Genomic DNA, 26,284 nt, shown 5'->3' with positions numbered 1-26,284 from the left:
TCTACCTGTCCTTCAGGAAAGGAAGGACATATGGGAAAACCAGAGTACAATTAAAAAATAATTCGATCACATGCTTCAGCTTGGTTGGGTACATGCTGACAAAACTCTCTTTCCCTTTTCTCTACCAGCTGAAGACCTTAAGTACCCTCCAGTGAGGGACTCCCTAAATTCTTAGCAGAAGTTATTCAAACTTAATTTAGTGTATTTAAGGGGACTGATTTTGTGTTTATCAGTCTTAAATAATATAAAGATCTACCTAAAGTTTTCAGGATGACTTTGTAAATGTTGTTTCAAACACATGTTCCTGATTCTCTAGGAACTTATTTTTGGAGTTACTAGGTGGATGTCCTTCACAATTTTTCTGAATCACCTGTATTACATCATTCAGAGAATAGAAATGAATAATTAAAGTGATTGGGTTTGGATAAGGATGTTTTTGTCCATTAAAAAAAATAGAATCAAAGGTTATCAAATTTTGAAAAAAAATTAAAACATCACCACTGACTAAGTAATTGTTAACACTTATTAAGGGCCCAGTTCATTGGGAGTTTTCATGTCATTTTATTTAATCCTTTTGATAATTTCTATCCCTATGTTATGGATTGGGAATCTGGGACACAGACATACGTGCATCTCTTGTTATAAAACCCAAGCATTCTCAAACTGCACTGTCTGTTATGGTAGCCACTAACCACAGGTATGAAACACTTGTCATGTGGCCAGCTGAATGTGCTGTAAACATAAAATAGCCACCTGACTTCAAAGACTTAGTTAAAACACCAAGAATGTAAATATTTTTATATTGATTACATGCTGAAATGATAATGTGTTGGATTTTTAAGTTAAATAAAAATATTATTAAAATTAATTTCCTCTGTTTCCTTTTACTTTTTTATTAACTGCTGCTACTAGAAAATTGGAAAGTACATCTGTGGCTTGCATTCTATTTCTGTTGTACAGTGCTGCTCTAAAACTTCTGTGCACACAATTTAAACAGGCAAACAGTTCCATGTACAAGGCTTATGAGTTATGGCATCCTTTTCACCTCATTCCTTCCTCCAGAGCAGCTTTCTTCAACTTACTCTTCTTCATGTTGGAGCCAAGTTTAGCACTTAACAATTGGTCCATATCACAAACTTCCTTGCTATATTTCTTCTTTATTATTACTGAGGTAGTGGTGGTTGTTATTGTTGTTGTTGTTGTTTTTTTTTTTTTTTTTTTTTTTTTATCGATTTTAAGCTTTGCTTCTAATCATTCCCTTAGCATTAAAGGGAGCTTTTGCTCAGGTTAGCCCCTATGCCCCTACCATATAATACACAAGTACGTATATATTTCCCATCCTCATAATGTCATAAACATAATATTGTTTAGGTCCAGATTCAGTGTTTGTTATCATGACTATAAATGCTAGCTGTAGCTCAGCTGTATATGAAGTACTCTTTTTATTTTCTTGCAGTTTTTGTTTACCCTAATATCAATAAGTTGCCTAGCTTTCCATGTTCCCATTCTTAATCTCATATTCTCCACCAGTTGTTTAAAATTAATTTTGTGCGCTTGCAGACACTTTTAAAGATGCATCTCCTGGAGACTTGTAAAATGTAGCCTGTGCTGATGGTTCCCTCTTGGTCTAGCCCATGATCTCTGCTTTCACCAGATCCTGGGATTTCCTCTGCCTTTTGCCTATCTTGGCCTTCCTGTTTCCTGTATCTTCCTATTTCTTGGTTAATTTCCTCATTTGGGTGAAGCACATCTTTAGTAGCTTCCTGAGAAAGGATGCATGGGATTTAAATTTTTTAAGACCTTGCATGTCTAAAAATGCCTCCTCCTCCCCCTCATGTTTAAAATGCAGTTGGAGGTTGGAAACAATTTTCTTCAGAATTTTGAAGCTATTTCTCTATTGTCTTTTAGTCTCTGGATTTGGTTTGAGCAGTTTGGAGCCAAATATTTTCTTACCACTGCTTCCACTCACCTCCCACACACTTTGTGTATATATGTGTGTGTGTGTGTGTGTGTGTGTTATATATTTATATACATATTATGTATTGTATATGTTATCCATATATATTACTTATATATATATATAATATATATATAATTTTTTGTTCCCAATGCCTGATGTTTTACTGTGATATATGCCTTAATATGAGTTGTTTCCATCCTAACTTTCATGTATGGATCCTCCTGTACTGGTCCTTTAATTTTTAATGTGTTCTTTCTTATTTTTCATCTTTTTGATGAAGTTTCTGAAGGACTTGCTAAACTTGATTCCTCCAGCACTTGTGTTGTTTTTATTTCAGCTATCATAATTTTAATTTGTTGTTTTCTGAAATTCTCTTATTTTTTGTTATTGTATGTATTGCTTTTTGGTTGTAATATCTTCTATCTCCTTGATATTAATGATAGTTTCTTAAAAAATGGTTCCCTTTCCCTGCATAGTCTCGGTTTTGGCCAAGTAATTTCTTTTTCTGTTTGTTTTGTTTTCTTTCATGAAAGAGTTGTTCCTTGGATAGCAGCAGGTGATTCCTGGTTGTTTACATGTATTTGAGAGTGGGGCTTAAAAAGATTTGGAAGTCAGTTCTCCATACAGATGTGGGGCTTGTGGGTGTGGACTTCACTTTAGAGCCATCTGTCTAGGTTTTTCCTGAGAGTCCCTGATGTCAGTATTTAGAGATTCTGCCTTTTAGGTTAGTCCAGTTCCCTGAATGGGCAGGTTTTAGTCTATTTGGAGAGGCTAGGCAGGATAGAGGGGTGTACTAGTCAAGGTTCTCTAGAAACTCAAAACCAGTATGAGGTATATATAAATATTATAGGAATTGCCTCATGCTATTATGGAGACTGAGAAGTCTCACGATATGCTGTCTGCCAGCTGGAGAACAAGGAAAGCCAGTGGTGTAATTCATTCTCCGTGCAAAGGCCTTCGAACCAGGAGTGCTTAAGACTGAGGGCAGGAGAATATGGGTGTCCCAACTCACTCTTCCTGCACCTTTTTGTTCTATTTGGGCCTTCAATGGATTAAATGATGCCCACCCACATTTGGGAGGGCCATCTGCTTTACTCAGTGCACCAATTCAAATGCTAATTTATTCCAGAAACACCCTCACAGACATATCCAGGAATAATGTCTTATTAGTTATTTGGGCATAGATAACTCAGATAAATTGACACATAAAATTAACCATCATAAGGGGCATGTGGGTTGGGGAAGTTATCAGTAAGTTTGTAAATCTTCCCTTAATTTTCTCTTTTTTTCAGTAGAGTAGCCCCACTTTATGCTGTGCCTGGTGTTTTCCAGACCAGAGATCCTCTGTCTCACCCTCTCCAGAAAGTAATTCTCTAGGTTTCTGCAAGGGTGAGAGAGGGCATTTGCCTGGCTGAGCACAGTAAAGGGTCGTATAACAGTTGACTCTTTTTGTTTAAAAAAATTTTTTTTAATGTTTATTTTTGGCGGGCACCTGGGTGGCTCAGTTGGTTAAGCATCCTACTTCAGCTCAGGTCATGATCTCAACATTCGTGGGTTCGAGCCCCTTGTCGGGCTCTGTGCTGACAGCTCAGAGCCTGGAGCCTACTTCGGATTCTGTCTCCCTCCCTCTGTCCCTCCCCTGCTTGTGCTCTGTCTCTCTCTCTCTCTCAACAATAAAAAATGTTAAAAAAAATTTTTTTTCAATATTTATTTTTGAGAGAGAGAGAGAGAGAAAGAGAAAATGAGCAGCAGGGGAGGGGTAGAGAGAGTGGGAGACCAATAATCCAAATTAGACTCCACGCGGTGTTAGCACAAAGTCTGACACAGGGCTCGAACCCACAAACTGTGAGATTCTGAACCGTGAGAACCTGAGCCAAAGTCAGAGGCTCAACCAACTGAGCTACCCAGGCGTCCTAGAACAGTTGACTCTTGAACAATACAGGCTTGAATTGTGCAGGTCCGATTATACATTTTTTTTTTTGGTAAGTACAATACAGTAGTATAAACGTATTTTTACTTCCTTATGATTTTCTTAGTATTCTCTTTTCTCTAGCCTACCTTATTATAAGAATACAATATATAATACATGTAGCATACAAAATATGTGTTAATCAACTATATGATCAGAAAGGCTCTGGTCAACAGTAGGCTATTAGTAGTTAAGTTTTGGGGGAGTCACAAGTTATACACAGATTTTCTATGGTGTGCGGGGCCGGCGCCCCAACTTCCATGTTGTTGAAGGGTCAGTTGTATTTGATTCTTTTGTATTGCCAACGAATATTCCACTGTACGTATATACCACATTTTGTTTATTCATTCATCAATTGATGGACATTTGGGTTGTTTCCATTTTTTGGTTATTGCGAATAATGTTGTGAACATTCCTGTATACATTTTTATGTGGACATATGTTTTTCTTGGGTTCATACTTAGGAAATACTGGATCATATGGCAAGTGTATGTTTAACTTTTGGAAGAATTGCCAAACTGTTTTCCAAAGTGGCTTCAGCTCCCACCAGCCATGATGAGAGTTCTAATTTATCCACATTTTGTCAACACTTGTTATATTTGTCTTTTTTTTTTTTTTTAAATTTTTTTTTTTCTCAACGTTTTTTATTTATTTTTGGGACAGAGAGAGACAGAGCATGAACGGGGGAGGGGCAGAGAGAGAGAGGGAGACACAGAATCGGAAACAGGCTCCAGGCTCCGAGCCGTCAGCCCAGAGCCTGACGCGGGGCTCGAACTCACGGACCGCGAGATCGTGACCTGGCTGAAGTCGGACGCTTAACCGACTGCGCCACCCAGGCGCCCCATATTTGTCTTTTTTACTTGAGCCATGCTAGTGGGTGTAAAGTGGTATGTCCTTATGGTTTTGATTTGTATTTCCTTGATAGCCAATGAGTTTGAACATCTCTTCATATGCTTATTGGCCATTTGTTTTCTTTGGAGAATTGTCTGTTCAAACCTTTGTCCACTTTTAAGTTGGGTTATTAGTCTTTCTGTTAATGAGTTGTAAGAGTTATTTATGTATTCTGGACATGAGTCCCTTATCAAATGATTTACAGTTATTTTCTCCCCTTTGGTGGGTTTTCTCTTCATTTTCTTGATAATGTCCTTTGAAGCACAGAAATTTTTAATTTCAAAGACATCTGATAATATCAGCTTTTTGTTGGCAGGGCGTCACTTGTGCCTTTCGTATCTTATCTGTGTTTTCTTCTAAGAGTTTTACGGTTTTAAAGGTGTTACATTTTGGTCTTTCATTGATTTGAAGTTAATTTTTGCATGTAGTGTGATGTAGCGGTCCACCTTTATTCCTTTGTATATGGATATCCATTTGTCCTGGCACCATTTATTGAAAAGACTATTTCCCCATTAAATTGTCATGACATGTTTGTTAAAAATCAATCGACTATAAATGTGTAAGGGTCTATTTCTGGACTCTCAATTTTATTCTATTGATCTTTCTATCCTTATGCTAGTATCATCCTGTCTTGATTGTTGTAACTTTGTAGTAAGTTTTCAGATGGGGAAGTGTGAGTCTTCCAACTTCTTTTTCAAGTTTGTTTTGGCGGGGTGCCTGGGTGGCTCAGTTGGTTGGGTGTCTGGCTCTTGATTTTGGCTCAGATTGTCATCTCATAGTCCCTGGGATCAAGCCTCACATCTGGTTGGGATTCTCTCCTCTCTCTCTGCCCCTCCCCTGCTCATGCTGTCTCTCTCAAAATAAATAAATAAACATTAAAAAAAGAAAAGCTTGTTTTGGTTATTCAGATCCCTTGCATTTTCATATGAATTTTAGGATAAACTTGTCAATTTCTATAAAGAATTCAGGGATTTTGATAGAGATTGTGTTGAATCTAGATCAATTCGGGAAGTATTGCTATCTCAGCAGTATTGTCTTCCAGTGCCTGAACATGAGATGTCTGTCCATTTGCTTAAGTTTTTAATTTCATTCAGTAATGTTTTGTGATTTTTGTTGTACAAATCTCATTATCCTTCTGTTAAATTTTTTATAAGTATTCTTTTTGATGCTTTTGTAAATGCAATTGTTTTCTTTTTATTTTAATGTTTATTTATTTTGATAGCAAGAGAGAGAGGGATGCAAGGGGTAGAGATGGAGAGAGAGGGAGAATCACAAGCAGGTTCCACACTGTCAGCGCAGAGCCTGATGGGGGGCTCAATCCCTTGAACTGTGAGATCATGACCTGAGCCGAAATCAAGAATCAGATGCTTAACCAACTGAGCCACCCAGGAGCCCCTGGAATTGTTTTCTTAATTGCATTTGAGGATTATTCATTGCTAGTATATAGAAATATACCTGCTTTAAAAAATTTTTTATTTCTTGATAATTTTTTAGTAATCTCTGTACCAAAGTGGGGCTCAAACTCATGACCCCTAGATTAAGAGTTGCAGGCTCTTCCAACTGCACAACTCCCTAGTGATATAGCTGATTAAAATTTTTTTTTTAATGTTTATTTATTCTTGAGAGAGAGAGAGCAAGCACGAACACGGGAGGGGCAGAGAGAGAGGTAGACAGAATCTGAAGCAGGCTCCAGGCTCTGAGCTGTCAGCACAGAGCCAACATGGGACTTGAACCCATGAACCGCGAGATCATGACCTGAGCCGAAGTGGGACGCTTAACCAACTGAGCCACCGAGGCGCCCTATGCTTCTACTTTTTTTTTTTTTAATTTTTTAACGTTTATTTATTTTTTTGAGACAGAGAGAGAGCATGAACAGGGGAGGGTCAGAGAGAGAGAGGGAGACACAGAATCTGAAACAGGCTCCAGGCTCTGAGCAGTCAGCACCGAGCCCGACACAGGGCTCGAACTCACGGACTGCGAGATCGTGACCTGAGCCGAAGTTGGACGCTTAACCGACTGAGCCACCCAGGCGCCCCTATGCTTCTATTTTTTTAATAAAGGGATGTGAAGCATTGATATTAATTCTTTAAACATTTGGTAGAATCCATCTGAGTCTGTGCTTTCCTTTGTTAGTGGTTTTTAAGTTACTAATTTAATGTATTTTGGGGACCAGTTATAAGTAAACATTTAAATTGCAAATACTTATTGATATTTGATTATTCAGTCTTCCTTTCTCCTTTATATTACCAAATAGAAAAAGATGTTTATACACTTACTTACAACTTTTTCTTTTCCATTAAAGGTCTGTAATTACTCTGGAATCAGTAAACCATGGCGTCAAAGAAATTTGCTGTTAAAGTAAGTAGCGCTTAATAGCCTTCTCTAAAATGGTTAATCATTTGCTAATATAACTGAGTTTGGTGTGCACTGACAATTGAAGCCCTGAACTTTCCTTCTCCTCTTTAAATTAGGGATTTTACTGACAACTTTAGGTGATTGAAGATTTGCATGTTAAGAATGAGATGGAGGGGGTCAGCACAGACACTAAAATTGGAACGATGCAGAGAAGGTTAGCACGACCCCTGAACAAGGATAACATGCAAATTCATGAAGCTTCCTCATTTTTAAACTTGGTCTCCCTTGAGAAAAAAATTAAAAATGAGATAGAGGAGAAAATGAATAGTTCATGTGGTTATGAGAGTTGCTTAAAATCTAGGTAAGATGCCTTTTGGTCATAACTTTGTCATTAATGTTGAAAATTGTTATTCATGTTTGTATATCTGTGACATGATTTTTGATTATGACAAAGCAGATGAAAATAAAGAGGTAGGCAGCAAATGCTGCAGGTGGGTGAATGCCTGTACAGAGGTCTCTTGCCTGGCCGTTCTGTGTTGTTTTATTTTTGTAAGTTTCTCTTCTGTCTCTCTTGATGGCTGGGGCTGAGACCTTCTCAAGTGTGGGGGGATGAGGGAACCGTGTGTGAGGGGTGGTAGGGAAGGAGAGGGGAAGAAGTGATAGTATAAGGTCTCTGAGATGCCTTCACCCGTGTTGGCTGTTTAGGACATCTTTTCTTTTCTTTTTTTTTTTTTTTAATTTTTTTTTTTTAACGTTTTATTTATTTTTGAGACAGGGAGAGACAGAGCATGAACAGGGGAGGGTCAGAGAGAGGGAGACACAGAATCGGAAACAGGCTCCAGGCTCCGAGCTGTCAGCACAGAGCCCGACGCGGGGCTCGAACTCACGGACCGCAAGATCATGACCTGAGCCGAAGTCGGCCGCTTAACCGACTGAGCCACCCAGGCGCCCCAGGACATCTTTTCTATACTAGTGTTACATTTAGTACATTCAAAACACCAAAACAGGGGCACGTGGGTGACTCAGTCGGTTAAGCATCTGACTCTTGATTTCAGCTCAGGTCATGATGTCACGGTTCGTGAGTTCAAACCTCACTACAGGCTCTGTGCTGACAGTGCAGAGCCTGCTTGGGATTCTCTCTGCCCCTCTAGCGCACGTACATTCTCTCTCGCAAAATAAATAAATAAACTTAAAAACAAAAACACCAGAACAGGCAAATTACAGTAGTTAGCCAGGTCAGATACTACTTAATATTGTAATTATATATTATTTTTATCAGGTCATGGCTTATTAGATTTACAACATACTTATACATTTCACTGCTTACAATTATTTCTTGTATCTATGTGTTCTGTAGTATTTCTTTTTATGAGAGATTGTTAAGTGGTGAACTTTCCCTGTTTGTCTAAGAATGTATTTTTTGTCTTAACTCTAGAAAGTTGGTTATAGAAATCTAGGTTGAGCATTATTGTCCTCAGCACTTGGGAGATATTTTGCCATTGTCTTCTGGAATCTGTTATTGCAACTGAGAAACATTGTAGATACTGACTGATACTTAAAACCACCTTATAACTTAGTGGCTTAAAACACAAGCCATTTCATTCTTACTATTCCAGGTTGCCCAGTATCATTTGGGTCATTTCTCTTTTTGATGATGGCTGGGGCTGCAGTTATGTGGGGACTCCATTCAGCTGGAACATCAAGGATGATGTACTCACATAGCTGTCAGCTGATACCGTGGTTGGGCTCTCACCTGGGGCTGTTAATTGCTGTCCTTCATTCTCATTCACATGGCTACTCTGTGTGGCTTGGGCACCAACTAGCATGGTGGCTGAGTTTTGAGGGATGGTGCCCCAGAGCAAGTTTCTAGAAGACAGAAGTATAATTTGCCAGTTCTTTGAAGGCCTGGGCTCAAAAGTCTCAGGTGGCACTTATGCTGTATTCCGTTGGTCAGCACACCCAAAGGGCCCAGCCCAAGGATAGTAGCAGCTTTTGATGCAAGAAGCAGCATATGCTCATAGAGAAAGGAAGAATTGTGGGGGCTCATCTGTGGAAACTAGCCACTACAGAAGTCTGCTGTCTGCCTCATTGTGATTTCTTTCTTGGTTATCAAATTTTTTCTTTCTGGGTCCTCTTTAGATTTTATTTTTGTCTTTGAGGTTTTACAATTTCACTATGAAGTCTGAAGCTTAGGCTTGTTATTTACATGGTTTGGGAGGCATTGTCCATTCCGACAAATGCTGCTCTGGTAGGCTTGTATGAGTGCTGCTTGGCCATTTGCCTTTTATTGTTTGTCTCTGTGTCCCTACGTTGTGTTCAGAGTGCTTTTTTCTTTTCTTTTTTTTAAAGTTTATTTATTTATTCTGAGAGACAGAAGGATGGGGGTGGGGCAGAGAGAGAGGGAAAAAGAATCCCAAGCAGGCTCCATGCTGTGAGCATGTGTAGCCCAATGCAGGTCTCAAACCCACGAACTGTGAGATCATGACCTGAGCCCAAATCAAGAGTTGGACACTTAACTGACTAAGCCACCCAGGTGCCCCCAGAGTGCTTTTTATTGGACCTCTTCCAGTTCATTAAAATCTTCTCATCTATATTTACTTTGCTATTTAATCTGTATTTAATCTACTCTTTAACTTGTTTATTTTTAGTGACTACATTTTTCAGATGAGAATTTGTGTTTGGTTATTTATTTTATTTTAATTTTTTTAATCTTTGTTTATTTTTGAGAGAGAGAGACACAGAGAGACAGACAGACAGAGCCCGAGTTGGGGAGGGGCAGAGCAAGATGGAGACACAGAATCCAAAGCAGGCTTTAGGCTCTGAGCTGTCAGCACAGAGCCCAACATGGGACTTAACTCAGGAGCTGTGAGATCATGACCTGAGCCGAAGTCAGATGGTTAACCAACTGAGCCACCCAGGTGCCCTGGTTATTTTTTTTTTAATTCAAATTATACCAGTTCTTTTTTTTATATATGTATATATATTTGTGCTATTTTAAAAATGTGTTTCTGTATCCTCCTTTTATCTTCTTTATAATTTTAAAGTAATTTATTTCAGCCTCTTTTAGATTATTCTGTCACTTCCACTATTATATACTAAGCACGGAATAAATTGGTGATCAGTGTTCATGTGTGTACTTTTTAATCGCTCATTTTCAGTCACATCCTGCACATGGTCCGTGTGCATTGCATGCGCGTGCGCGCGCGCGCACACACACACACACACACACACACACGGTGGAAGGACCTATGAGCCCTGTAGTGCAGCTGAGCACTTCCAAATTTACTTCTGCTGGAGCCACTGGCATTTCAGTGGTTTTGGACCAGGCTTTGTATTAATTTCATGGCTTGGGATTCCACCACCTTGTGGGTAGTACAACTTTGCAACCCACAATGGAGTCTGGCACGAGGTTGGTGTTTTTAGTATTTTCCAGTATTTTCCTTGCTGTTTTCCCTTCCCTTCCCCCTATTGAAGCCCTGGATTGATGGCAAGCTTCCATGTTGCTTCCTTGGTCTGCAGGCAGTGATTTTCTTTTTTTTTTTTAGTTGCATTTTCATGAAGGTCACAGTTTATCAAGAGAATGAAAGAGAAAGCTCTGCTGAATAGTTCCTGCTCCAAGAAATTATGGACAAACTGACCCATTGTGAACCAGAGTATTAATATATGGGGATATCTACAAATCCAGTACTTATTTATATGTCAAGCATTGTGCAAAGAACTGAAAGTTGAAGTTCTTAACAGCTCTGAGCTTAACTGGAATGAGTTTCTTCCCATCTCTCCTTTCTCTTTTTTCCTTCTTGGGCATTAGGATACCAGCTCTCAACTATCATGGCTCCCACATATTCTGACCAGCAGGCTTGAACCTTCCAAAGGGGTGATTTTTTTCTCCTCCCTGCTTTATTGAGATATTACTGACATACAACATTGTGTAAGCTTAAGGTGTATAAGGCAGTGATTTGATATGTGGTGAAATGTTTACCACAAAAAAGTTAGTTGACACATCCTTTACCTCACATAATTACCATTTTGTTGTTCTTATGTAAGAACATTAAAGCTCTACTCTGGTAGCAACTTTCAAGTATACAATACAGTATTGTTAACTGTTGTCACATTAGATCCCCAGAACCCATTCATCTTAGAACTGGAAGTTTAACCCTTTGACCAACATCTTTCTGTTTTCCCCACTACTTGGCCCCTGACAACCACCATTCTGTTCTGTGTTTCTATGAGTTTGATGTTTTTAGATTCTATATGTAAGTGAGAGCATACGTGATTTGTCTTTCTCTGACTTATTTCACTTAGCATAATGCCCTCAAAGTCTGTCCATTTCTCACAAACAGGATTTCCTTTTTTTTAAGCGGCTAAATAGTATTCCATTGTGTATTTATGCCACATTTTCTTTATTCATTCATTCATTGATGGACATTTAGGTTGTTAGGTTGTCACAATTCCCATTGTGAATAATGCTGCAGCAAACATGGGGTGCAGATAGTTCTTTGAGATAGTGATTTCATTTCCTTTGCATATATACCCAGAAATGGAATGGTTGGATCACAAGGTAGTTGAAGTTTTAGTTTTTTGAGGAACCTGCATACTGTTTTCCATAATGGTTACACCAGTTTACATTCCCACCAGTCATGCACCAGCCAGGGTTCCCCTTTCTCCACAGTCCCACCAGCATTCCTTTCTCTTGGTCTTGTTGATAGTAGCCATTCTAGTAGGTGTGAGGTGATACTTGGTTTTGATTTGCATTTCCAAAGGAGGGATTATTAGTATTGTTAGGGGTTTATTTATTTACTAGGCTTCTCAGACAGAGAACCATCTTTTGGCTTTGATTTTCTTTTTCCTGTAGTGTACTTGTTTTCTGTTTTTTGGAATTCTTTCTTATTCTGTTTGAGCAAATGTGCTCTTCTCTGTCCAATTTAAGGTGAAAGCTTAAATCATGAACCTTTTCTAATATATTTGCTTAAAGCTATAAGTTTTTCTCTCTAAATGTTTACTAGTTTAATTGTATCCTTGTTTTGTTAGAGATGCAGTTAAAGAAGGAATTTTGTTTTTCAAATAAACATATTTTCTAATTCTTTCTGTGATTTAATTTTTGATCATTGGGTTATTAAAATATATATTATATAGTTTCTAAGTATTTGGGAGTTGTTTTTTTTTTTTTTTGTTTTTAAGTTTATTTTGAGAGTGTGCATGTGTGCAAGTTGGGGAGGGTCAGAGAGAGACAGAGGGAGAGAGAGAATCCCAAGCAGGCTCCCTGCTGTCAGTGTGGAGCCCTACTCTGGGCTCTATCAGGAAGTATAGGCTCATGACCCTGAGCCTTGAGATTATGACCTGAGCCGAAATCAAAAGTTGAACACTTAATCAACTGAACCACCCAGGCATCCTGAGAATTTTCTAGTAATCATTTTGTTGTTTAGCATAATTCCTCTATTTAGGAAAATATTCCATAAGCACTTGAAAAATGTGATGGTTGTCAGATGCACTGAACTATATATGTCACTTAGAGCAGGTTTTTTAATTTTGTTATAAAAATCTAATTTTTTTTTACTAGTTATTAAATGATAATCTAATGTTTACAAATAGTGTTTTCTTTTTATTTAGGTAAATTCCTAGTAGTAGAATTTCTGGATCATATGGCAATTCTATTTTTAATGTTTGGGGAACCTCCATACTGTTTTCCACAGTGGTCCTGCCAGTTGCATCCCTACCAGCAGAGCATGAGGGTTTCTTTTTCTTCACACCCATGCCAACACATCTTGTTTCTTGTGTTTTTGATTTTAGCCATTCTGACAGGTAAGGCAGAACAGAGGCATTTTCAGAGATGTAGAGTCTAAAACAATTTCCTTCGAGTGTGCTCTGTTTTAGGAAGGATTTTCCAAAATGAGGGAGTAAACAGAGCAAGAGTGAGACAGAGGGTCTGGGAAACAGGCAATCTTGCAGGTGAAGTGAATCCCATAGGATCAGCAGTGTGTTCTGCCTAGAAAACAGTCAGTTGGATTGGCACAGGATATAGGGTTCCACGAAAGAGATCTCCAACGAGAAAGGAAAGGCTGAAACACCTCACATATTTGAGGGTACAGAGAGGAGTTTTTTTAGGTCTGTCAGAGAGTGTGGGTATGATTTAGTGATAAGAATACGGGAAGCTAAACAAACAAAAAAAAACCGATGCAGCTCTTAACTAAGCTATGAATGAAAAGTTATGCAAGATAGCAAAGCGAGCTCAGTGTGGCTGCTCCTGGTGAGTGAGAGCTGGGGAAAGGTAGTGACAGGTTAGGGCAGAAGAGGCCTCTTTTTGATAAGTAGTTGTAATCTGTGTAGATGCATTACCATAATCCTTAATTGAGTGAGTAAAATTTAAAAGGAATTAAACAAATTTTCATATATATGTATGTACTTTTGGCTTTCTGGGTTGAAAAATACTTGGATAGAGCATGGTTTCTAAAGTAATAGAACACCCAATGAACACCAAATAGTTTGCCCCTTGCACCTTAGTTGTTTATTCTGAGACTTTCCCTGGAATGGTATTAATTATCCATGCAAACAGCTTATCCTTCTTCAATTGAAGAAGAAAGAAAACTCTTCTGACCTTCCTGCGTATAATAGAGCTCTTATTATTATTATTATTTGTTAAATCATTGTGTCTCTGTTCTTGAACTCTTTCTTTTAATTGTCTCCTAGGCCAGAATTCCAGGAAATGGCAACAGTGAATGAGATGAGAGCCCTTGGAACCAGAGCTTTCAAGGTCTCTTGACTTGTTGGTCACTGCAACCTGTGGCAGGGAGATAAGTCCTATACTTCCAGGACTCCTTTCTAATTTGTGCATAGTGGTGACAGTTGACACGTCTTCCCAAGGCTCCTTAGTGATCTTAATTCTAGCTCTGCACCCACCTCAGTATTTTAGAATTTCCAAAATTATACGTTGTTTAGGGGCCAGGGGTCAGCAAATTTCATCTCACAGGTTAGCTGCTTGTTTTTGTAAATAAAGTTTTATTGGAATGCAGCCACTCCCATTTGTTTACATATTGTCTCTGGCTGCTTTTATGCTACAGTGGTAGAGTTGAATAGTTGCAACAAAGACATCATTGCCTGCAAAGTCTGAAATATCTGTCTGTCTGTCTGTCTGTCTTTCTGTATAAATATGTCTTTTAGAGCACATCTCAATTCCTGCTAGCCACAATTCAAGTGTTCAGGAAGCACACATGGCTAGTAGCAGCTGTGTTGGACACCATGGGTCTCAATTCATGCATCCTTATTATATGCCCCCACCTCTTTGCTTCTTGTCAGAGTAAGCTTTCAATGAAGTTACCTTGGTTTAAACTGGCTGCAAGGGTGGATAAATTGGCAAGCCAAGGCAAGGCCGTTTCCTTTGCAAGTGGAAACGAGAAATAGACATGGACACAAACTGTATTAATCATGGGCTTTTATCCATAAAAACACAAAGCTTTAGTAAGAAGAAAATAAATTTGAATAACAAATTATGGTTAAAAGTGTCAAATCAGTATACATGGTATTTGCTTCTGAAAAATTTATGGGTCCACCCCCTGCTTTAAAGGTATTTTTAAAAGTATGTAATGTTGCCAGGCCTCACTCCTGATAATAATTACATCTTAGGATTTAAAATTTTTAGCTTGGGTTCCAGCAAAGCAGTACTTTGAAAGGTTCCTACTTCATTGTCTGTCTCTGTTTGTAGATCATTTCCTCTGCTTCCTGCATCTGTTTTCTTGGATTAGTTAGGTATTACACCAAAGTCTAGAATTCTTTTGGCTACAAAGCTCTGCTGCTTCCCCTCCCCCCAATCTACTTTATTGTGGGTGGGAAAATTTTTGTTGGGAGGGCTTGATTAATTAGAAGGGATTCCTGGCTTCCCTAGCAGTGGCAGCCTGGGAAGATTACAGAGCTTGGCTTAGTGACAGGCCAATCTGTATTTAAGGAAAAACTCGGACCAGACAGATTTCCCTGGAATGTGGATCTGGCTTTGTCTTCTTTCACAGAGAATGTGTAATGACCCCCTCCTCCTCCTTCCCACCCACTCCAGGAGACTTAAATCTTTTACTTCTGCTGTTGATATTTGTCTACTTTTTAATTTTGGAGAGGGTGGGGAGCTGGAGTTTTGGGGCAGGAAGACTGAGTCGTTTTCTAAATCTAAAGTAACAAGTTTAGGATTTTGTTAACGTTTAGGAGTAGAGGAGAGATTTTACTTTTTAAAAAAATCTCCCTGCATCTTTACTATCTATGTTTTTCTTTCTATTCCTTTGTAGCTTTTATAGTTTTATGCACTGCTCTGAATTTCAGTTAACCTTAGTCTCTGCATTCCTTAGAACAACCACAAAAAGAGAAATATGTCCAAGAATTGACAGTAATTTCCTCTTTGTAATAAAAGTAAAAGTGAAGAGGAGCTCTTTGAACTTCTAGAGAAAGAGAGAAAGTTGAATAGCAAATGGGCTTTTGTCTTGCTGGCTTGCCTCAGTGAACCACTTCAATTCTGTGTCCTAGGCTTTTTAGTCTACCTAAAGGAGAATGTGGTATTGACTTTGTCATCACCACTCATTTGAAAGCTGGTGCTTTGATTTTGTGTATTACATTGAAAAAAAAGATTTATACAAATGTTTTCATACCAGTTGAGTTCTAGGTAATGAATCTTATACTAAATTTTAAGAAAAAATAAAACTCAAGTGTCCTAATAAATCACAGAAGTTTTAAATGGTTACATTCTTTATTAGAAATGAATTTGAAGGAGGAGTGTGTAACCTTTATTCCTGGGAATGTTTTTAGAAAGGCATTGGTCTTTGTGAAACTTCTCAAGGTAAAAAGAAGTACCTTTGTATTTCTTCTCCATTACTTAAGCTCTTCACCTTCCAGTTTCTTCTTAATTCTGTCAATTCCTTGCAAGAGCTTTAAGTTTTCAAGACATAGAGCCAGTAAGCATTTGCCTAGTGGTAGATGACATGCTCCAACTAAAGTAGGCTGCTCTTTTTCCCCCGTTGCATATTATCTGTTCTGTTACACTGGCCATGCAGGAAACTGTGGTCACAACTAAACATGTCCTGATTGCTTGATAGACTTGACATAAAATTCAGAGTTCACCGATAGTCACCCAGTTAAGTCTGCCTCAGGCTTAAAGCTCTTCGGTTCCTTCTCATTCAATAGGGCATTTGCTCTGTGTGTTGATGTCTTTGAAACAGGGTTCTTGTTGGACTTGAAATGAAACTTCCTTTTCCAAGTGTTCTCTCTTTCTGGCCAGACACCCAGTTTCTGGGCTTTATTTTTCCAATCCCTTCCTGTGTGTATAAGATCATCTATTCTTCTTTTTTTTTGGATGATTAGAAAGTGCTTAAGTACTGCCCTGGCTTCTCATCCTCCTTTCGATTTCAACTTTCCACCTGCCTCCATCAAATCTCTGCCTACACTGATCCCTAAAACCTCAAACTAAGAATTCAGTTTGTCATAGTCTTCTTCTGAACTGGCTTTTGGTTTGAATGTCCACGACACTACCCTCACACATCCCAGACGTGTCCAGTTATGATATCTCCTCGTCCTTTATTCCTGCTTCTTCTTTTCTTGCTGCTTCTGTCTTCTTTTCTTACAAATTCAGCCTTTATGATCCTTGTGGTTTCTATTTCTACCTTAGTCTCTGGATGATCTCTATGCCTTTCCTGTCTTGCCATCCCAGTTTATCTAGACAAGTTCCAGGATAATGTTTTCTTAACACCATTTTCATCATGTTACTTCCTTGCTTAAGTGATCAGAGTAATTCCTTCTGTTTAATCAGATCTGATCCGAACTCTCTGGCTAGATTTAAGGCACTCTTATAACTATTCTCTCTTCCTCTTTAACTTTGACCCATGTTTTTATCTTGGAACTTGGGAACGTGGCCCACCTATTCCTCTGAAACTGATGCCTTCTCATTTCCTGCAGTGACATAGCCTGTGGTTTTCTCTCTTCTTGTTCTCTCTTACCTTTTCTTCCTTAGTCTCTATCAGCTTGTTCAGGCTTGATTAATGACTCCTTTTTCCTTTGACACACAATCTAAACTTTTCTCACATTGATTATCCTCTCACTTTGTTCCTTTGACTGCTGTGTGCAGCTTATGTTTTCTATATGTTCTCCAATTGTTTATATATGTGTTCACACATGGTTTTACAACATACTATCCCAGCCACATTTCCTGAGAAGAAGGACTTTTGCTCTACTTCTTTTGTATGCACACAGGTCTTGAGTAATCTGGAATATTTCAGAGGTGCTCAATAACCCCTCACTTTCCTTATTACAAAGATAAGAAGTTTCTTTCCTCGTGGTTCATGGAGAACAGGGAAGTCACTCAAGCTTAGAATTATTTCTTACCAGTGTTTTTTTTTTTTTTTTCAGTTCCAGACAGGGAATGTTGTAATACTCAATTTGTGGTATATTTCTTTTCTTTAAAAAATTTCATCTCGACCTATTTCTCCATTTAGGAGTCCACAGTTCCACTTTGAAAATATTTTAAGTAATAGTCTCTGTTAATAGCTAAAATGACAGTGTGGAGTTTGCTTCTGTATGTCTTTTAGGAAAGTAAATTATTTCAGTATAGTATAATGTTAATTGTTTGGACATTATTGTATTTTATTTTGATTAGCACCTTAGTTTAGCACCTTGGTACTTTAATTTTTCCAACATACATACAAAGCATATACTTTGTATGTTATTCTAGTAAAAGAAAATAATTCTGGGTAGAAAAGTGAAGTCAGGATCTAGCACCAGATGCAAGAACTCGGAAAGTTCCTTGGATTCTCTCTGAAGGCTGTAGAGGGCATCATTGTTCTGTGTTTTGTTAAGTGTGTGCATCTGTAGACATTGTGATTCAAGGAAACACAGCAATTAAAGTGCTTTTAAAATCACTGGCTCATTCCTAAATTGTCATGACATCCTAAAGGCCTGTGTTTGTTTGCCCGGGGGCGTGTGCATGCTCTCATCCAGAGCCTGTTATGCCTGTGGATATTTAGTTTGCTCTGTCTTATAATTGTCCTCACCAGGAAACACCACCATTAACTGGAACAGTAGAAAACAGTCACAGCAACCCAAACTATCCAACGTGGCCTCAGAGAAAACATTCTTAGAGTGACACAAGACTCTCTCTAGTGTGCTTCCTTTCCAGATTCAGGAACTGGAACTGATGTGTTGAGAGTGAGGATCCCCTCTCTTTGTCCTTGGAAAGCTTTGGGAGCCCAGCCCAGCTCTGGTCCCAGTAGTAAAGGCTGGGGGGTTTGGTTGGGACTGGTACAAGTCCTTGAATTCATGGTGTTATTATACTTCCTGCTTTTCCTACTCCCCTTTCCTTATTGTTACCACCACCATTCATTTTGGGGATGCATGGTTGAGGAGTCAAGAGGTACAGTGGGGACTACAGAGTGTTCTTGCATTCTACAACCCCTGGGGATTCCATGTGAAGGACATCCCACTGAAAGAGCTGTGTGTGCAGTGGTCTAGTCAACCATATGATGGAAGAATGTACAGCATTCACTTCTTGTCCTTTAAAAGCTCCTCTTGTAGTAATGTCTTGGAATGCCCGTGATTAAGTAATATAGGAAGCTAGGCCACTGCATATATCACTTTGTCGCATGTGAGTAGCATGTGACAGTAAGACTACATGAAACATCAAGTAATGAGTTTTTCATGGTGACCCTACATACTCACACAGGCATGCGCTGTATTTTGCAAGTGTAGTCTGAGATGTAAAAGAATGTTACGCCATTTGTTTCACAGAGGTGTGCCCTATAGATGCTGGCAAGGCATATATGCTAGACCTAACATCCCAGTTCTTATTACTTGAAATTCACTATATGTTGTGGATAATATTGAGGTCATGTCTAGTTCTAAATTTCTTTGATTGTCTATAGTCTATGCATGTTGCTTTAGGTTCTTTTGTAGTACTTCGTGAAATTTAGATCATCAGGTACTTGAGGAAAGGATTCTGGAAGGTGAAATTAGCATCAGACATTTAATCAGGTTTCCTGAATTCACATTGTGGTTTCACTTGTGAAAATTGGATGACTTGCAGTGAATCCTGTTACCTCTCTGACCATTCTTCAACTCTAAGATAGGAATAATAGCACTATATGTCTGACAGGGTTTCTTGCGAGTATCAGATTTATAATAAAAGACAATGCCGTGAAAGTGTTTGAGAAATAACATTTTATGGATGTCATGGCCCTCGGTGATTATTTAACAGTAACAATCTGTACAATAGTAGAGGGACTTGGCCTCAGCATCTTACTTGTTCCTGGTCTCATAGTTCTTTGGAATGAGGACTAGTCTAATTCTTTTCATATGTGAGGTGTCACTTAGAAAACTGTCATTTATCCTGGCCTGCAAGACCCTGGGTTAGGCACTAGTGATACAGACAAGGCTGATGATCACCCTTCCGTATTCTCAGGAGGATTTGCATTGAGAAATGATTGTTAGACCGTAAATAGCAGTAGGTCAGTAGAGCACAGAGATGTCAGAGTGCCCTGCTTAGCTGAGTTGTGAACAAATGAGTGCCGTAGTCCCCCTTTACCCCTCGTAATACATTCCAAGACCCCCAGTGGATGCATGAAACTGCAGATAGTACTGAACCCTATATATACACTGTTTTTTACTATACTTACATACCTATGTTAAATTTATAAATTAGGCACAGTAAGAGAGAACAATAATAAAATAGAAGCGTTATAACAATAACTAATAAAAGTTATATGAACATGGTCTTTCTCAGAATATCTTCTTGTACTGTACCCATTCTTCTCACGATGATGTGAGATGATAAAGTGTCTACATGATGAGATGAAGTGAGGTGAGAGATGTATCACTAAGCTACTATTGGGCTTAAGCTACTACATGTTGTCAGAAGAAGGATCATCTGCTTCCTGACTTTGGGTGACTGCAGGTAACTGAAACTGTGTAAGATGAAACTGCGGGCAACTTCTGTTCAGTGATTGTGTTCAGATTTGTTTTGATGGGAAGTCATGGCAAAGCCATAGTTCAGTCATTCCGTTCGGTATCCTGTTTGTGTGTCCATTTACATGATGGACTACACTGACAGGTTGCCGGGGCTAGAAGTCAGGGGGTTTCGATGTTAGTCCTTGGTATTCCTGACTTTGGACAGGTCAGTTAACCTCTTTTTTTTTTTTTTTTTTTTTTTCCAGTTATCTGTAGCTGTGTAACCAGCCAGCTCCAAACTTCGTGATCCCATGGGTCAGAAAATCTAGCCAGGCAGATTTTCTGCTTTACATGACATTGGTTGGGGTCACTGTCTTGGGTGCATTCAGATACAGACTAGGCTGGAAATCTCAAGGAGGCTTTGCTCACATGTTTGGTTTTCCTCCCTGATGCCTCTCTTTATTCACAGGATGTCTCATTGTTCAGTAGTCTAGCTTGAGCTCCCTTATGGCATGGCAGCTGACTTCCCTGGGGATCATGCCAATGGAAACTGCTAGGCTTCCTAAGGGCTGTGTCTGGAACTAGAAAACTGTTTCTTCCACCATATTTCATTTGTCAGCTATTCACAAGGTCAGGAGAGGAAATAGACTCTGCCTCTTGATGGAAGGAGTGGTGAGCTTATACAGAGGAGGTAAGGAATTGTTAGTGGCCATCTTCAGAGATTTTTTTACCACAGTTCTCTAATCTCTCTCTTTTTTTCAATGTTTGCTAATTTTTGAGACAGTGAGTATGAGCGAGGGATGGACAGAGAGGGGGGACAAAGTATCCAAAGTAGGTTCTGCGCTGACAGCAGTGAGTCTGATGCAGGGCTTGAACTCACAAACTGTATGATTATGACCTGAGCCAAAGTTGGAGGCTCAACCAACTGAGCCACCTGATGCCCAATAGTTCTCTTATCTCTTAAATGAAGTGTTGAATTAGAGAGTCTCTAAGGACCTGCTTGCCCTACATTTTTATGATTCTATAAATTTTTATTTGAGGAATTTTCTGCATATGTTATAGTGGAAAGAATTTAGGCTTTGGAGACAAAAAGGCCGGAGTTTGATTCAGGGCCTTAACATTGACCTGCACTTTGGAAAATGACTTATGTTTTCTGAGCTTTTGTATTCATCTGTTAATTAAATAGCATTAACATAAACTCCCTTTTGGGATAATTGTCCATCTTAGCACAGAGTCATCACTCAGAAAGTGTTAGCATTCTTTTTCTTCCATGTTACCTGATAGGGGCCTTTTTCAAAGTCAGTAGTAGTTGAAGACATTAATTGCAGGTCCTATTGTTTATTCTAATACGAAGATGTTCAGGTATTTAATCACATTTTGTTGGTGGTAAGGGTATTTTTGTGAGATCAGGAGTCCAAACAAGACGATTCAGTTTGTTTACCTGTATTGGTATTATGAATTATCCCTAGAACACTGTTGCTATTTAGAAAACATGCTTAAAAAGAACTAATTTGAACATGTATTTTGGTCTGTGAAGAGCTGACTTGTTTGGCATTTCTAGTATCTTTTGTCTAGAAGAAAGAAAAAACCCGTGGGGTGGCCAGCATTCTGTCTTGCTGTTTTGGACTGTGATACTACCTCACCCATGGGCCAGGACCTGTAGGTGAACTGGGTCACATGCTTCCACTGTCATGTGAAATGGGCCTAAAAGCTCATAGACTAAGGGGAGTAAGAGGAGAGAAAGACTGTTCTCTAAAGCACTGGTTCTCAGAGTGTGTTCCTTGGATCAGCAGTATTAGCATCTTATGCACTAATTATGGTGTGTATTTTCATCATAGTGTTATTGTGAGGGTTAAATGATTAATATAAAGGTCATTTTTAATAATATTAGACATTATAATATTATCATCATCATCATAAAAGTAATCATTTTGATTAATTTTTTCTTCCAGGGTATTTCATGAAGCAACTTATTTTGCACTTCTTCTTAAAGAAGCCAGAGTTCTTATTAGTCCTTTTTAAAGTTTTGCAGATGGTCTGTCGGTCTAGCAGTATTTCATGTTGTTAAGTAAATGAAGGCTTGTTTAAGCAATGTCTCAAGGTACTTCTTACAAAAGCTCATAATTCTGAAGAAGATATTCCTCAGTTTAAAGTGATGTTGAGAAATCATATAACATAGTTATGCAAATATGTTCAAAGCCCTAGTGTTTGTGGGAGTCATTAATACCATTTAATGAGTCCCCGGGCAATGTCTGAACTCCGGAGTTTGTTTTCAAGAGCCATTCTCTCTCTAGGTCTGGTTGCTTTCTTCATTTTAGATCTCGATGTCCTTAAACAAAAGTCTCTGTGGAGGCTTTTTTTTTTCTTTTTTTTGTTTCCATTTGTGGTCACATAAGGATCATGGTTAACCCCAAAAGGAAGGCCAGCTAGGCTGTGGGGGCCTGGGCTGGGGCCTGGAGCCTCTATACCTCAGCCTGCGCAGCCTATTCACTTCCTCTTTTCTCCTCCTCACCACTACGTTTAAGCCATATCCCAAAGTGAAAAGCAGTTTATTTGTCTTTGGGGCTTGCTGATTCAGAGGCATGGGTGTTCTTTGGGATGTCACTGTCTGACCGCTGAGCTGTCAGCTTCCTTCTGGCGCCTCCTTCTAGGACTGGGAGTGATTGCTTTCCCTTAGGAAGCCTTGGGTTCAGGCCTTGGCCAGTGATTGGCAGTTTGCCTTGCTTGCACTTACTGGTTCTGGCTTGGTGCTCATCCTCTTGTCTTTTGCCTTCTCTCTGGCAACGTGTGGAGTGGCCCCTTTTAAGCTGCTGTTCGATCGGAGGATGAGATATTCAGGCAGAGCCAGGGGCCCCATAGAGCATTCTGCTTGGGGTTTTCAGCAGTGTTTCCGGGAAACGCTGCATTCCAGGGAAGGCCTGAGGTGGATCCCTGTTCCTGCTCTAGCTGAGTGGCCGAGCTGGTATCAGTTTAATGTATTGAGGTTCTGCACAGAATTGAATGGCGGGGAGGGGGGCTTAAAACACATTGAGGAGCACTGATGTAGTCCAGCTCCTTTGCAGAGGAGCTCTGAATCCCTATAGAGCAGAAGATGAAGATCTGAAAAGTTGCTCAAGAGAATTTTGTACCTTATTTAAAGAATAAGGACTCTATTGGACTGATGATAGTCAAGGTTCATTGGAAGAAGAAACAAAGCTGGCAGACTACCAGAGCTGAAAAAGTGTCCTTACTTTATGATAAGGGAGCAGAAGGGCCTCAGAGTATCCCAACATTGAGCTTTGTAAAGGCCTGGAGAAGCTTCCACTGCCCATGGGCCTGCTTCCAGGTAGCTCCCCCATGGGCCTTTCTTTGACAAGCAAAGCCATCATCTCTGTGTCTTCTTTGTCATTCTCCCTCTGCTGGTATCTTTCTGCTCCCCTATGCACATTATAGAACATGGTGGCCCCTCACCTCTCAAGGGATATATTTTACAACTCGTGGAGGTGAGTTTCGGTAGGTGTCCATCTTTGCTCCAATGACTGGGACAGGGGCAGTGTCACTTAGTACATATGTGGCTGTCCATGCCTGTACCTACCCTTGGGTATGGCGTTTGTTAGAAAAGGGCCACAGAGTACCTCAAAAGTTATGCAGTAGTATTTTATGATTTAGAGACTTCACCATAAAGTTTCTCCTTAGCAGTCTTATAGGCAGGCCTTCTTACAGAACATAATAATGAGTTTTCAAAGTTTGTAAGAGGCCTCAGGGGCATCTGGGAGGTAGCTGGTATAATCTGGCCCTTGAGAAGGTTCTCTTAGTTACTGGGGATGAGGATGATCATAATTAGGGCTTTACTTACAGTTTGCAACTTGCCTTATTGTTGGTATGCATGTTGAGGTGTTTTAAGGTTGTTCATATCCCACAGTATTTATATGTTATGGTAATTAAACCAAAATATTGCAACAATCAAGGAAAGTGTCAAAGAGGATGTCAGTCTACTAAAATTTCTGAATGTCTGCTCTACAGATGACACTGTGAGTCAGGAGAGGACCCAACCTTCAGTAGCATGCATCTGTCCTAAAATCTTAAACTCCAAAACACTGAATACTTTCCAAAGACTCAGCTCTGAGTCTGCATGTTTGATTTTGACTCAGCATTCCATTTATACTTCCTCCAGCGTGTGAAACAACACAAACTGAATTGTAGCTTGAGTATTTTTAATTGTCACCAAGTTGTGCTTCTAGACACTGTGCAAAGTCTTTTAACAGCTGATGAAATGTTTTTTTAAAGATGGCCTGATGGGATCAGATGTTGCTGCATCATTTCCAATGCTGCCTGAGTCTGTTTCACTTCCCACAATGACTGATTCTCCATCTGCCATGACAGTGCATTCCTGAGCGGCTGCCCCCTCACTGGGTTGGTGACTAGACTGTTTATTCTTAGGAAAAATTAAAATGATCCAGAGAAGGGTGTCTTGTGTAAAATTCACATGAATCAGTCTTTTTCACTGCAGGAGTCAGGGAGGAGTGTGTGGGGTATGTGTGTGTGTAGACCTTAAAGAACTTTTTATGGAATAAAATTTAAAACTACCAAAGGAGAGGAGTATAATGAACATTAATGTACCCATCACCCATCTTCAACATTGTTGACAGTTTTAAATTAAGTAATAGGCAAGTTGAAGGCTGGTTTAAAAAAAAGTGAGCGGTACCATGTGACATTAACACTCGTGTGTTTACACCGAATTTTCCAAATTTCAGCACTGTTAATAATTCTCCCCCAAATCAAAAGATCCTTTGTTCTTTCCTTCAGTTTTCAGTTTAAGTTCTAAGAAATATTACAAGTATAACAAGAGATCTTATTAGGGTGTTATTGTGGATAGCCCATGACAAAAGCAGACACTAAAACTGTTGATTTTGGTTACCTGGGTTCTGAAGATACCAGTATTCCTTAGATTTCTGATTTTACTTTGAAGGGAATTCTTATTGGAGTATTGCATAATAGTGACGTGGACCTCATTGCTTTTCCTACCTGTGGGATGTTTTTTTTTAAGTTTATTTATTTTGAGATGGAGAGAGAAGGAGAGAGATCAGAGGAGGAGTGACAGAGAGAGAAGGGGACAGAGGATCCGAAGCGGGCTCTGTGCTGACAGCAGAGAGCCCGACATGGAGCTCGAACTCATCAACCAAATTGTGAGATTGTGACCTGAGCCAAAGTCAGACGCTCAGCGCTCAACTGACTGAGCCACCCACGTGCCCCCTACCTGTGGGATCCTGATTCCTTTTCTCCAACATAGGGATAATGTGTCAGCTTTTACAGCAGTGTTGTATAAAAAATATCTAACCCAGTGCCTGGCAATTAGTAAGCATTCACTAAGGAAGTCTTAGCTATTAGTAATCAAGTTAAAGATACAGCTGGGAAGCAGACCAAATTTAAAATTATGTAGGCTACTCTTACCCTCTTCAGGTATTTCATTTCAGCAGCTTAATGTGTGAAGTTCCAGTGTGTTGTGGTGGGTGGGCTTTTTTATTACAAGCTCTCTTTTAAAAGCTTTTGTGATAGGGTCACCTGGGTTGCTCAGTCGGCTCAGACTTCGGTTCAGGTCATATTCTTACAGTTTGTGAGTTCAAGCCCTGCACTGGGCTCTCTGCTGTCAGCACGGAACCCGCTTTGGGCTCTGTCCCCCTTTCCACACCTCCTTATACTCACGCTCATGCTCTCTTTCAAAAATAAGTACTTAAAAGCTTTTGTGACAGCAAAAGAAGGATACTACCGTTTACTGACTACCTGCTGAACTGGATGTTTTTCACATATTAACCTACTGAATTCTCACAACACTGCCAACTGCACTTTACTGTTGACAGTCACAGAGGTGAAGGGCATTGAGGTTGAAGCATTTGCTCAGGTTGAAAGTCAGAATGGTAAAGTCAAGCCTGCTATCTCTTATTGAAAATTGTATACTTTGATGAAGAAGATAGAGCCTGCTAGGTGCAGTCTTGTAAAGAGATTGGTTTAGAATTGCCCTTGTCTGGTAATAATATGACTACTTATGTGGTTTATAATTTTTAAAGTTTAATTAACTGTATTGCTAACTTTTATTAGCCACAGTAAAACCACTACCTTGGGAGGTAGGCAGGGCAGATGTAATTATTAAAGAGGGGACCCTGCAGCTCCTGATGCTGGTTCTTTATTGCCCTCCCCTTTAAAAAAGTCTTTTAGGGAAGGACTTGTAGGGA

At 39.4% G+C, this 26,284-nt stretch overlaps 1 protein-coding gene and 1 pseudogene across 2 annotated transcripts in view; both read left to right on the top strand.

The window, feature by feature from the left end:
* Positions 1-26,284, top strand: part of SLX4IP (SLX4 interacting protein) — a 177,984-nt gene that overhangs the window by 14,619 nt on the left and 137,081 nt on the right. For both annotated transcript variants that reach the window (XM_058684881.1, XM_058684879.1), the window contains exon 2: positions 7,123-7,178. In XM_058684881.1, coding sequence (XP_058540864.1) covers positions 7,152-7,178 — 27 coding nt within the window. In that variant the 5' untranslated portion in view covers positions 7,123-7,151. The remainder of the gene's footprint in view (positions 1-7,122; positions 7,179-26,284) is intronic.
* Positions 7,349-7,447, top strand: LOC131486413 (U6 spliceosomal RNA; annotated as a pseudogene).

Source organism: Neofelis nebulosa, chromosome 9 (assembly GCF_028018385.1).
Source record: "Neofelis nebulosa isolate mNeoNeb1 chromosome 9, mNeoNeb1.pri, whole genome shotgun sequence".
Lineage (NCBI taxonomy): Eukaryota > Metazoa > Chordata > Mammalia > Carnivora > Felidae > Neofelis > Neofelis nebulosa.
The sequence above is the reverse complement of the archived record's forward strand: the minus strand, read 5'-3'. Positions and strand labels throughout refer to the sequence as shown.